We start from the raw sequence: 13,893 nt of genomic DNA, 5'->3' as shown, positions 1-13,893 counted from the left end.
TGTTTTAATAGGATGGTGAGAAATTTTATTTTTTAAGTTATTAATTTGTAACACACATATCTCACAATTTGTATAATAATACATGATGTACCACTCTGCGTATCGATCACATTAAAAAATCTCTCAATTTAAAGGGCGATGCATTGCACTCTGCTTTGATTTGCATGCAAAACACGTTACTGTATCTTTCTTCTTTTATATGGACCGCTGTCAGCCTAAGCTTAAAATCACTAAAACTTTGGGCCTAGTTACTACATGTCATAAACAAGTCGTGTTGAGCTTCCTTTGCAGCCCAAATATATTTTCTCTATTTAATTTGAACGATGATTATATATATATATATATATATATATATATATATATATATATATTTATTTATACACGTATGCATATATATGGGGACAGATCCGTGATATTATTTTTTTATACAATTTTTTTACACAAATTTTTATAGAGCGCACTCCGTAATATATTTCAACGATCCGAACCGTTTATATGAATAAAAAAAAGGTATATACATATATAAATGGGGAAGACAAAAGGAGTAAGGCTTTCATAATCTCATAATTATCCTCCTCTCATAAGAATTAAAAAAAAAAAGACATTAACAAAAAACCTAGAACTCACCAACGTAGTGGGACTGTGGATGGTTAGTAATTTTATTATTTTCTAACTAAAACAAGTAAAATTAAAGCATTAAAAAATAATAATAAGACAAAAAAAAAATGATGAAATAAAAAAGATACGTTTGAGACAAGATGCTAGTATATATACTAAGAGCCAATCCAAGAGGTGTGGTGATTAATCCTATTGAGGGGTTAATTTGGTGCGGCATCATCAACTCCTAGAATTTAGAGCATGAACTGCTACAAAGCAGCAGGTCGCTACTCCTTGTGAGGAAACTGAGGATGCTCTCTTTGCTGGACGGCATGTTCGATGGAGGCGGCCCAACTATGGGGTATTAAAGGTTAACCGTGACGCGGCCTGGTGCGGGGAGTCTATGAAGGGAGGATATGGTTGGGTAATAAGGGACTTTGCAGTGCTGTTGCAATTGGCAGGTGAAGAAGGAGGCTTATGTTTCAACATCGCGGCTATGGTTGAAGCTGTGGCGATCCGTGCAGCATTGATGGTATGCATAGAGATGGGTTATGCTATGGTGGACGTTGAGTCTAATTCTTAATTGTTAGTTCGAATGCTTAATGGGGAGTATGCTGTGGTGGACGTTGTGTCCCAACTAGGAGAGGTGAGGTTTTTGTTTGTAGAGCAGAAAGAAAATGTCACTGCTCATGCTGTAGTCTCATATGTTACCTCACATAGAGGTGCTTTCCGTTGGGGTTCTCTGGGTCCGGAGTTCCTATTTAATATTTTTGCTGAAGATGTAAACATTTCTATTTGTATTTAATAAAAGTTATCTCACAATATTTCCACTTAAAACTCTCTTTCACAATGAATATTTACTTAAACCTTGTTATAAAGAAAAATAATACCTAGACTTAAGTGTTATTGCACTCGACTATTGCCTTATATATAAGAGGCTTTTTTATCTTGATTCTTACAGTCATCTTCTAATATTATTAAATTTTCCCGGAGCACATACATTCATCAAGTACACAAAATTTCAAGACTAAGTTTTCGCACTATTATATCTCTTGGGATGTGAAGCTTTGAAGTGCCACCGCCCCTTTATCTTGTAAACCAAGCAACATTAGAACATTTTCCATCCTCATCCCCCACGACGTTTTCCAGGAGTGCTCCTACCCATTTTAGTGACCTGATAACAAAAAGAGATTCTCAGTTCCATATTTGTTTCCAAGCACTGTAAGTTTGTGAGTGTCAAGGAGAATGACTTCTAGTTCTCGACCAACCTGTAATTCGGTTTTGAGTTATCACGTTGAGAAGATTACGTACTTACTTGGCTGAGATTGGGAGTCCTAATAACATGCAACTATGTTCAAGGAACCTTATCATGTTTTGACAAGAGTTCCTTATGGAATAGGACTATATCGAAACCCTAATCAATATAGAATATCCGGGTATCAGTTGATAGGCCTGATATCAAGGATGGTTGGCTATATATTAGGAGGTCCCTACACTCACAGCATTATTCCATTACGAGCGTAACCCTATTCTAAGCTTGGAACTTCGGGCTGTTGAGTGTAGAAGATCTCCTCCTTATCTTCCTTCTGCAATGGCGAGTTCTTCTCCAGGTAAGCATATTTATTTTATGTATGCATCCTTATATGTGCGTGTGATTCTATGCATGCAGGGTTTTAATGGCTTACAAGCACTTCCAAATTTGCACCATCCCAACCTTCATCTTGGAAGCATTTGTTCTCCAAAAATAAAACTCGACTGGAAACATATGCCAAAGTGACGGCGTAGTTGGATTAGAGGTGTACAACGAGCCGAGCAGCTGAGATCATGTAATTGGTACACTATTTTTGCTTCCCACTTGGTAAACTACTTTTGCTTCCCACTTGCTGAATCCAGTGCAGCTCTCCAAATCTCCATTAACAAACAAATAGTAATTTAACAGTATATAAAACTCAGAAAAGTGAACAGATTTTAACATTCGAAATTACAGAGGGGCATATAATTGGTGGTGAGTTCATTGAATCGTCTGACTTAGCTCACTCACTCAGCTAGGGCATAGGGGACATTTCCTACCTAACAAGCACTTGGCTCATGAAAAAGGTGTCCCTAGAAAGTGACATCGCTAAAAAGGCCTTCAAGGCTTGCAGGTTCTTCTAGGATTGTAACAGAGGCAAAGCACCATCTTCTTTCTCTGTGTGGACAAATTTTTGGGACCATAGTTTTTGAAAAAGCACCTTTCTCTTCTTTTGCATTTGTCCTTCCCCACTAACTACGATTGTTAACTTATCGCAAAGCGTGAAAATTCTGAATGGACAAGTTGAATGAACAGCTAGATGTGTGATAAAAAATTTAATGACTAAAGATCCAACTGTTAAGGATCTGGTGCATACTATACTCTGATCCATATTGGAAAAACCTCACAAAGTGTGTTATATAGAAATACTCTTTGTAGGACCTCCATCCTTTAACAAATGATGGTTTTGTATCAATAATGTCAATAATGTATCAATAACACACCTGTATATGTTTGGCTATTAAAATGTTACCTAACAATGTTATTCACACCATAATCGATGTTCCGCCATTTAATAAAGAACGGATGTCCTATGCAAAGAACTGATAGAGGTGTCTTGTCCTATCCATTCGTCTAAAAGAAAAGCTACAATAATCATTGGTTTCTTAATGATACAAACAATATTGGGGGAGGGTGGAATCAAACTTAAATTCTCAGGTGCATGAGTGACCAACTGAGCTAGAAGCCCCTTACCAATCACTGGTTTCTTATGATCACAAAATCATGAAGGAAACATCTCATTAATTCTCATGTTAAATGTACCATGCATTATGTTACACTGAAATGAGCGAAGAGATTTAATCACCATGTTTACATTGAAATTTTTTACACCCATAAGCCTTGGAGAAGATGAACAAAGTAGGTCAAGGTGAAGGAGGAGGCAAATGAGGAAACAAAGAACCAAAACGAGGAAGCTTACATGGAATGTAAGTATAGGACCCCATGAAGGGACAGAACCTTGGGTGTGCAAAGAAATCTGCACATTCCTCTATCGGTCTTTGAAACGGAAGATCGGGAAGTCGGAACGCAGCTGTTCATAACGTCGAGCACTCCTTTCCCGATCAAGCTTCTACAAACAGGACCAACATTTGTGAAATCATTATTGGATAGCAAAAAGTTTGCCAAATTCTGCAGGTCATGACATACCACCTCAGGCACCATGCCATGCAACAAATTCCCAGCAAATTTCAGCTGCTCCACGTTTTCGAGGCAGGCCAATGAGAACGGTAATGGCCCGGTTAACTGATTGTTTCCAACGTCAAAAAATACGGCGTCTTTTATCAACCCTATCTCATATGGCAAGCATCCTGTGAGCTGGTTGTTTAGGAGCAGAACCTCAGTCAGAGCAGCGAAAGCTTTGGAAATGCCCGATGGAATCGAACCTGTGAATTTGTTGTTTGCTAAGGTGAGGAGGAGAATATGAGAGGTGCCGAGAACGGCGGAGGGAAACGCCCCGGAGAAATGGTTATTGCTTATGTCAAGCTCGTAAAGGTAGGGGAGGTTGGCAATGGCGGAGGAGACGGTGCCGGAAAAGTTGTTGGAGTTTGCATGGAAGAGGGCAGTGTCCGGGAGCTGGTCGAGGAACCCATTGAGAGAAGAGCCCCCAAGTTGGAATCCGTTGAAGTCTATCGAGGCGAGGGCAATCGCGGAGCTGTTGTTTGGAGGGCTGTCACAGTAGAAACCTCTGTAGCTGCAAATGTCGGAGCCTACCCAAGTTTTGGTGATGTTTAGAGGATCTGAGGTGATGAGGGACTTGAAGTTTTGGATAATTGGGTAGACTATTTTGAGCCTTTGATCTGCAAATACAAGTTCTTGGGTGTCTGGCAAATTTGTAGGAGGTGCTTGCGGTGGTGGTGGTGGTGGAGGTGGTGGTGGTGGTGAAGGTGGTGGAGGTGGAGGTGGTGGTGGTGATGGAGATGGTGGTGATGGCGGTGGTGGTGGCGGTGGTGGTGGTGGAGGTGGAGGTGGTGGTGGTGATGGAGATGGTGGTGATGGCGGTGGTGGTGGCGGTGGTGGTGGTGGTGGTGGAGGTGGAGGTGGAGGTGGAGGTGGTGGAGGTGGAGGTGGAGGTGGAGGTGGTGGTGGTGGTGGCGATGGTGGTGATGGTGGCAATGGTGATGGTGGTGAAGGTGGAGGTGGAGGTGGAGGTGGAGGTGGTGGAGGTGGAGGTGGTGGTGGTGGAGGTGGTGGTGGTGGTGGTGGTGGTGGAGGTGGAGGTGGAGGTGGAGGTGGAGGTGGAGGTGGTGGTGGTGGTGGAGGAGATGATGGTGGTGGTGGTGGTGGTGGTGATGGTGGTAGTAGTCGGTGGCTTTTGTCTTTGTTGCCTCTTCTGCGGTGGCCAGCTAAAACGAACTTGAGGGTTTCTTTGTTGGAGTAATCTGTTGTAGGAGAAGAATTTTCATGCAACGAGGATGTCACTACTACACAACCGGCAATACAGAGATAGGTTAGAAGAAAAAAGAAGGTTGAGAATGAAACTAGAGCTTTGATGGAAGCAGAGCTTCTCATCCTTTCCTCAGAGAAAAGAAAAGGCTATAATTTGCTTAGGCTAGATCAAATGGAAGAAGACACTCCCTCACTGCAGGGGTTTTAATGCCAAATTATACACGCTTTTTCATAACTCATATTTTTTAGGGTATGTTGTGGGTTGTGAATTTAGGCTAAATAATATGAGGGAGTGTATTCTCCAAATTACACACATTTTTTCATAACTCACATTGAAAAATCTCTCGTCAATTTCTTCAAAGTCTCAAATTTTTATATTGAATTTTGAGCACATTGAAAAATCTCATCAATTATTTTAACTCTGCAGACTTATCTTAAAGTTTTGAACAAACATGAAAACACGGCAAGGATCTTGATCTTCCCGGATCCTCAGTCCACTGCAGTAAAAAAGATACAGAATAAAGCCAAAGCAGATGCTTAACAAGTCAATGTTAGTGGACCTCCAAAATGTTCATTGTTAATATTTAAGTCTAAATGAACAACTGGGTTTGGATTTTTTCGCTGTTATTTTCTTGTAGGTAATAAGTCACTTGACAAGCGAGAAAGAGTGCGGTGAATTCCTAATTACAACCGATATTTTGTTGGTTTTGTGGGGGCATGAGCAGGTTTATAAATCCACTGATATTACAGTTGACCAACCGACGCCAGTGGGGGCTAATGCATCATTTTGTCAATAATAAGAGCAGCTTGTTTTGAAACTTTTGAAATCTTGATGGAAATAGACAGGAATTTTTGTTTATTTATTCATTGCCAACTTTAGATGAAGAACTAACTGGGTTTAGACTTGGATCTTCAATACTAGGCCCAATATTCTTCTGGGCTTGTTCTGGGCCATCCAGCAAAAAGTTTGTATGACCAAAAACCCAAAAGAGGAAGGGGAAAATGAGGAGAAAATATGTCACGTAACACTGATTAAGGACTTATTTTGAAATATTTTTAAAATGACTGAAATCATTTTTAGAGAAAAAAATTGAAGTTCTAAAAGCACTTGAAGTGCTTTTTATGTGCTTCTTCCAGCAAGTACTCCAAGTGTTTTTCCAAGATTCACCTGAATTTTTATTAAGAATTAGTTTCATAAACAACCAAAAGCGCTTTCGGTCATTTTAAAAACACTTCCAAACAAGCCGTAAGAAGACTAATCATCCCAGTTTTGGAATTTAGTGATCTGATCTAATTTACCAAATGTTCCAACCCAATGAAATTGGATTGAATAGGTCTGCTTAGCCGGATTGGTTTGAATCTTCAACAATCAGGTTAGGAGAGATCTTTTCAGGTACCTGAAACATCACACGGCGTAATATAAATGAAAGACATATTTTTCAACATCCTTCACTTGTATTATAGCACGTGATATATAGCCTTGTGTTATGGTTACTTACGGATGCAGACCTTGCATGAAATATATCGTTCCTCTCTCCACTTTTGGAACTGGAAAGGCTTCAAATGTGTGCAAAGTTTATTCTTCATTGAACAATTAGTGTTGGAATTAAGCTTGCTTCGAAATTAAACAAAGTAGGGAAGACATTAAAAGACAACCAACCTATCCACACCCCAACCGACCACATTGACTTTGCCAAATTCTTACTAATTTCTGCGGATCATTCATGACCTTCTAACAAGTCCTACCACACGAGAAATTTTTTCAAGTTCTGGGCTCATATGACCTGGAATTCCACCAATTATAATTTGACACCTATACACATTTAAACATCATCCGCTATTTAAAAATTTAAAAAAAAACATATTGGGATGTGGGCCCCACTGGTCTCTTTTTCCTCTCTCCCTTCTTCGAAAACTAAAAGGTCTATTTGTTGACCAAAAAAAATGAAAGCCTTAATGAGAAATTTTTCCAGGCAATCTCCAACCAAAACGTCCCCACCACCTACATCCAAACGTCTGCCACTGCCACAGCCAAGATCACCCACTTGATGTTAATGCCCTCCACAGAACAACCACATCACTGTGAACCCACCCGAAACTCCAGTATCGCCCAACTGAAACATGACTTTGAAAGAGATTGGATAATTTTGAAATTAAATTGTTGAGTTATGGTTTTGAATAATTTAAATGCAAAAATCCTTGACGTTTTGGTATGAGATTGCTTGGTTGTTGGTGTGCATATAGATTGCGAAGGGAGAGCAAGAGTGTAATATCTCAATAATTTATTATTAAAGAAGAGAAATATTTGGAATAAAAAAAAAATGTTGTGCCTATTTATCAAAAAGGTTTTCATATGAAGGTAGTAAACGTTATTTCGAGTTCGTATCATTTTTCGGATTAATTTTTGGGACTCAAATGAAATTTTGATAGAATTTCCAAGCCTGACAAATGTTAGAACACCACATGGCAGCCAACAAGTGGCTAGATTGCCAGGTGTCAGCTACTGGAGACAACAGCAAAAGGATGTGATGGCTAAATGCCAAATCTACACTTGGCAGGTTTTCTTAAGAAGAAGAAAGAAACAATTCGGAGGCTTGACATTTGGCAAGCTGCCATTGGATCCATATATTTTATAAAAAGAAAATTTGATGCAAGCGGTGCATCAGATGGGAATAAAAACAGCAGCCAGCAAGTTCTTTCTTTCTTCTTCCTCGAAGCAAAATCGAGAGAGACAAAGAGAGAGACAGAGAGAGGGCAAGGATGAGAAAAAAAAAGAGGAAGAGGTCCTGGAAGAACATGGGTCTGAATCATGAAACATGATTTCTTATTTGTTAAGTTATGGCATGCAAAGCTTTAGTTAGGGTTAGGGAAGATGCGGTGGTGTGGAGGAGATAGTTGTGATTGAGATTTTCAATTCAAGAATGGTGAGGGCTATGACGCTGCTTATATATGACGGGGATGTTTGATTAATTTGTTTGAGGGAAAGCTCTCTCGGCCGGTCCTCTTTCCTAAGGGTAAGAAAGAAAGGTTTTAAATGTTACTTTTCCTATTTACTTGTGAACTTACATAGATAGATTCTGTTGAACAGGAGAAAGAGAACTGCATTTATATGTTAGCAGTTATATATATATAACCAAACCAGTTTTCACGACTTACAAGCATATGCTTACTATATATATGTGGTTTCAGTTATAAATGAAATAAAACATATATGTTTTAGAGTTGGAAATGATTAATCAGATTACATATATATATATGGTAAAGCTTTTGTATAACTATATAAGCTATAAGTGTTTTGGTTGATGTACTGGTATTATGGTGAGCTATACATATGCACCTATTTTCCAGAGAGATTTATAGTCAAAACATATGTTGTCCTAGACAACCAAAATGACATTTGAATTGGTTGGTGTTCAATTAGTAATACCAAGTTATTTGACAAGAGTGGGGATGATTGTCAAGCTTCTTAGTGATGGCTTGTAATTGTGAATAGGAGCTGGTCACGGTGGTGGACAATGAGTTCGAGCTATGTTTGCTTTGGAATCCAGGTAGGGGAAATAAGGCAGACCTTTACAGAAATTGATTTTATTAAATTTCGTGAAGTGCTATAATATTCTTGATTTTTTGGTTAATTTATATGATTGCATTTAATTGGCTAATTGCTTCAGTTAAGTGTTTACTTGTTAATTGGTTATATGTGTATCATTGCTTGATTCGAATGTTCGTAGAGTTGTGATTGTGAACTGTTGTTGGAATGTGTTCATTGGTGATATATGCAGAATATGAAATGAGATTAATTGTGCATCATTCATGATGTGTTATGTGGTTGGAGTTTCAGTGTTGAGAAAGAATTGGAAATGAGGGTAGTTGGAAAGAATCTTTTGTGTAGTTGAGCCAAACTCTTAGTAGGTACCAAGTCTCAGGCGAGCCCACAGTGCACAGTTTCTTTGAGGGTAATTCGGGATTGGCGACGAAGGGTTTTGGCAAGATGACTAACAAAAGGGGTAATTGGGATGATTGAGTTACATGGGCTTAATTTGTATATTAAAACATTCGAACCACCACTGCAGAGGTAAAATGCATGGTATGGGACGTGCAGGTCCGCGTGTTTTATTATATGAATTAACGGGTAGAGATGAAGAGTATTGTATTGCAGTCATGCATTGTTGACGATAATGATTTGGTACTTGATTACATGATTTTATTACACTTAATTTAATATTGTCAATTTACTGTGATAAGGTTATGTCCCTACTGAGCTGTTGAAGCTCACCCCTCTATTGTTATGCAGGTTTACTAACTAAACTGTCAAAAGAGTAGACGGGATGAGATCGAATTAGATGTGAGGCTAGAATTGTATTTATTTATTTTTAGCTTTGTAAAGAATTCTGGATTTCTTTTTATAAGAGGAGTTTAATTTTCCAACCCGTGTCAATTTCCTTTTATTTATTTAGCTTTTAACTCGCGTTTCGGACTCGGGATCGAGTTTTTACTACCGACCCCAGGTTCGGGGCGTGACAAAGAGAGAAGGCCGACGTTTTGTTCACAAAAAGGCCCTTCAGTTTCCCGAAGAAGGAAAGAGAGGAAGGAGAGACTAGTGGAGCCCTTACCCCAATATGTTTAATTTGTTTATTTTTCAAACAGTGGATGGTGTTTAAATGTGTACAGGTGTCAAATTATAATCGGTGGAATTCCAGGTCAACTTACGAGCCTGGAACTTGGAAAATTTTCTCTTAACCACACAAACATTTCGAAATTCTCCAACAAAACTAATTACAGCCAAGTCGTTTGTCTTGGAGAGTCTTTCCACATCTGTCGCTGGTTTTGGGTGCCTATATCAGCTAATACGGACGCAAATAAGGTGGTGTTGCTTAAATTTTTAGAGATGAGCGTTTATATTTGGATCTATAGACTCCTTCCCCACAAGGATGGTCTACCTTGTCCCCCTTCGAACTAAAACTTGTGTGGTGTAGGCAGGGTGACACCTTTGCAATCGTTGCAATGTCCCTCTTCACGTACCCCCCCCCCCCCCCAAAAAAAAAAAACACCTCCTTTATCTATATGGTTTATTAACTTTATTTATGTCTTCTTGTTTGCCCCATCGTGGGCTTTCAGTGTACTCTTAGATTTGCCCTAGTAATGAATTTCCATTTTGTCCAAAAAAAAAAAAAACTAATTACAGCCAATGCAAGTTTGAGAAAGTGTTCGTTTAGGGTTTGGCGCATGAGGCATCAATCTGTTCACAAAATAATTAAATACATGCGCGTCAAATCCAATTATATTCTATGTGAATGTGTTGTCTCATGCATCAATCTTACGTGATACTCTCACTACTAAATTATATTCAACATGTAAACAAAAGCAAAACTACTCAAATGTGCATGCATTGTCTGACATTCAATATTTTAAATAAAGTAAAATAAAAAGGTGAATAATGAAGTCATATATATAGTGGGAATTGGAACAATTAAAAGTGGGCATCCTCATCAAAATCCACCACCATCATATATTAAACAACCCTAATAACAACTTAACAAGTATTTAGGAATATAATTAAGTAAATTAAAATTAAACAAAACCCACTAGTAAGCATCATTGACTTCCATCCAAATCCTAATCCTATTTTATATTTAATTTCTAAGGAAAATTATAAAAATAATGAAAAAATAAACCCAAAAAACTAAAAGAAAAGGAAAACGACGAATCTAATTTTGTATTGGGGGTACCCACTAATCCTCTTGGAGACGGTGAAAAGCATGATCGTTGACAATTTTGCCGCACAAAATCATGATTTTCTTTGTTCTTCTTTTAATTCGAATTCTTTTAATAAAAGAAGTCGATTTCAGGCCGTTGGATGAGTTGACTTTTAAGAGGATTCGAGGACGAGGGCGGCCGTTGGTTCGGTGACGCCGAGGGAGTGATCGTGATCGCCTTCGTAGGTCACGATCAGCATGGTGGGATCGTCTACAGCGCGCTCCACGTGCTTGCGTGCAAGGCAACCTCTCTGGCTGCTACACTTGTAATACCCTCTGCATCGCGACAAAAGCAACCGCACATTCAGAATACAACGCGGCTACGTTACTGAATCGATTGACTCACAAGAGAGAAAACAATGTTCCATGTGTGCAAAGATTCTAAAAGTGAAAGGCATTAGTCAAACGACGGACTATGACTTAGCGTTTAGGATGTTCATGTTAATGAATCGATTGACTCACAAGAGAGAAAACAATGTTCAATGTATGCAAAGATTTTAAAAATGATAGGCGTTAATCGGACGACAGACTATGACTTAACGTTTAGGATGTCCATGTTAATGAATTGATTGACTCACAAGAGAGAAAACAATGTTTAATGCATGCAAAGATTTTAAAAATGATAAGCGTTAGTCGGACGACAGATTATGACTTAACGTTTAGGCCGGTTAAATTCAGCAATATCATGTGCTCTGAAATTCAACAGTGAATTTATGTACAATCAAACAAGAATTCAATAAAAAACAAAATCAATTAATGAATAAAGGAAGAAATAATACCTTGGATGAGGGGAACCCTTGATGGGTTTTTGACCGTACTTTCTCCAAGAATAATCATCAGGAGGAATATCAGCCAGTTTCATACTAATTGCAGGAACCCTAATCACTCTTTTCACTTTAGATTTCCTGCTCAATGCAATTAACCAATTCAAGTTAATAAAAATACATAATTTTGAACCAAAACCAAGTTAAAAATCATGATGGTTGATGGAAAATTTAACACTGACCAACCTTTTCTTAGAGCAGTGGCAGCGGCCGGTAGTAGATCCGCACCGGAGACGAGAAACATTGTCGACGGAGCTGCACTTTCTTTTCAACGATGACGAAGACAGAGGCGGCCTACCGGAAGATGACTGTGACATATTTGTAAATTGAAACCCAGAAGAGATCGATTGCTCAGCGGGGTCCCCAGTAGTTAAAGACGAAATGAACGAATTTGCGACAGAAATGGGCGCCGAAGGCGAGAAGTTGATGGTGTTGGCAGCAGCAGAATCCATCTTTCTCTCAGAGCACCCAATACCGTTTGTCAGCACAACCGGAGTGGTTTTCAGATGGGGATTTTGCGGCAGCGGCGGCAGGCGAACCACCGGCTTCGGACAATAAACCTTAAAAGCAGAAGATTGTTCTGTTCTGAAAACAGAGGTTTGCTCTGTTTTTTGATCATGGGGTTCTGAAATTGAAGGTCTCAGAATCTGGGTTATCGTCTTCGGAGGCACCAGCGGCGGGGGAGGCGGAGATAGAGTCACCGGAGCTTTCCGAAACCGGGCGTGGCCGGTACTTCCTTTGTCCAACAACGAAATGACCTTTCTGAACTTGGTCACGGCCATGTCCGCCACGGCTTTATACTCCGTACCAGCTTCCGAGTTCGACGACGTTGATTGGTGGTGTTCCGAAATCAGGCTAATGAACTTCTCGACGCTCTGGATTCCGGCGGAGGCCGCCTCCTCCACCGCATTCTCCTCCATCCTCGCTGCAAAACTGTCAACCAATCCCATCATTAGTTCCACGCCCATTTATCGCCGACGACACGGCATATAACTCCGTCGAGAAACCAGAACGACGGGTTGTTTGAACTTATAGAGATCTTTGCTTGCAAATTAGTACAACGGCTGAAGAAAATGGAAAACAAAAGGTCGAGGAAAACAGAGGAAAAGGGGAAAAGAGGATTCGAGTCAAACAGAAGATGCCCAGCCTCATAAGGATACAGGGCATTGTCTCTCTCTTTTGCTTCTGTTTTGTTTGCAGTCAAAGGCAGAGGCCAGTGATTTGTCTCCACGTGGCAGAGTTTTGGCAGGGTCATTGAACCGCTTGGAGACCGTGTATAAATGATGAGAGAGAGAGAGGGATAAGGTCAAAAGGCTAAGAATAGCCGTTGGATCGCTGACTGAAGGGGGAGAAAAGGGTTAATTGGAGACAGTGAGGTAGAGTTGACCTTTTACATCTTTTAATGCAAAAGTCATTAGAGTGAAGCGGTGGGGTTGATTTTTGAGAAAAATTTCATTGTCACTATATATGATAACGGTGATATTCATCATTTTATTTATTAATGTTAGATGAATGTAAAAATTTTATGTATTGCATAGATATAAATTTTGAAATTTAATCTAATTCAAAATTGATAAATAAAGTAGTGAGTATTACCACTACTTGAGAATAGTGGATAAAAACGTACCCTTGTTTTCGACAGGAAAACCAAAACACCAACATAATTAGAAATAAATATTTAAAAAATATAAACAAATGTGTATATGAATTTGAGAAAATGTGAAGCATTCTGTGAGAATTTTCGTTAAAGTCAAGTATGTTATACAATTGAATTCTTAAAGGGGCTCAATGCCTTTTGTGTGATTAATTTGAAAGCGTTGGCATGAAGGATCAATGCTCTACATTTTTCAAAGGGGTTTTAACGAAAAGCCTACAATACTGTTTACTTTAACGAAAAAACACATTTTTACATTAAAAAGTCAAATCTGGTACTATTTATTTTACCCTTTATTTTGTCTTTATCGTTAAAACTCAAAGTTTTCAAATCATTTTCATTAGTTTTCATTTTTCAAATTCATATTTCAGTTTTTATAAATGTCTAATTTAAAAATCAAAGCTACAATTTGGTCATAATCGAGAAGGACTTTCATGACAATTGGCACCACCAGCATAACACCCTGTGTCTATAAATATGATATGCCACAATAGCAATATGGCCATTTCATGATATGCACATAAATTAAGGGTTCAGATTTAAGTGAAATTCTTCTTGTCATCAACAACAATAGTTACAATATACCAAATATGGTCCATCACCAATGGT

General features: G+C 38.9%; 1 protein-coding gene, 1 long non-coding RNA gene and 1 pseudogene across 2 annotated transcripts; 1 reads left to right on the top strand and 2 right to left on the bottom strand.

Moving 5' to 3' along the window:
• Positions 1-3,371: 3,371 nt before the first annotated feature.
• LOC126633032 (uncharacterized protein At4g06744-like) lies at positions 3,372-5,386 on the bottom strand (annotated as a pseudogene).
• Positions 5,387-7,732: 2,346 nt separating this feature from the next.
• Positions 7,733-9,478, top strand: LOC126633049 (uncharacterized). The gene is made up of 2 exons (XR_007626937.1): positions 7,733-8,067; positions 8,547-9,478. It is a non-coding gene; the product is annotated as an uncharacterized LOC126633049 (long non-coding RNA).
• Positions 9,479-10,475: 997 nt separating this feature from the next.
• LOC126633037 (probable WRKY transcription factor 7) lies at positions 10,476-12,788 on the bottom strand. The gene is made up of 3 exons (XM_050303584.1): positions 11,817-12,788; positions 11,586-11,711; positions 10,476-11,082 (listed from the first exon to the last, which is right to left on the bottom strand). Exons 1-3 carry the CDS (start codon positions 12,596-12,598, stop codon positions 10,920-10,922), a joined length of 1,071 nt encoding a protein of 356 aa, XP_050159541.1. The 5' UTR covers positions 12,599-12,788; the 3' UTR covers positions 10,476-10,919.
• Positions 12,789-13,893: the final 1,105 nt, after the last annotated feature.

The sequence above is a fragment of the Malus sylvestris genome, chromosome 8 (genome assembly GCF_916048215.2).
Source record: "Malus sylvestris chromosome 8, drMalSylv7.2, whole genome shotgun sequence".
In the NCBI taxonomy this organism is placed as follows: Eukaryota; Viridiplantae; Streptophyta; class Magnoliopsida; order Rosales; family Rosaceae; genus Malus; species Malus sylvestris.
This window is presented reverse-complemented; position numbering and strand designations above follow the sequence as displayed.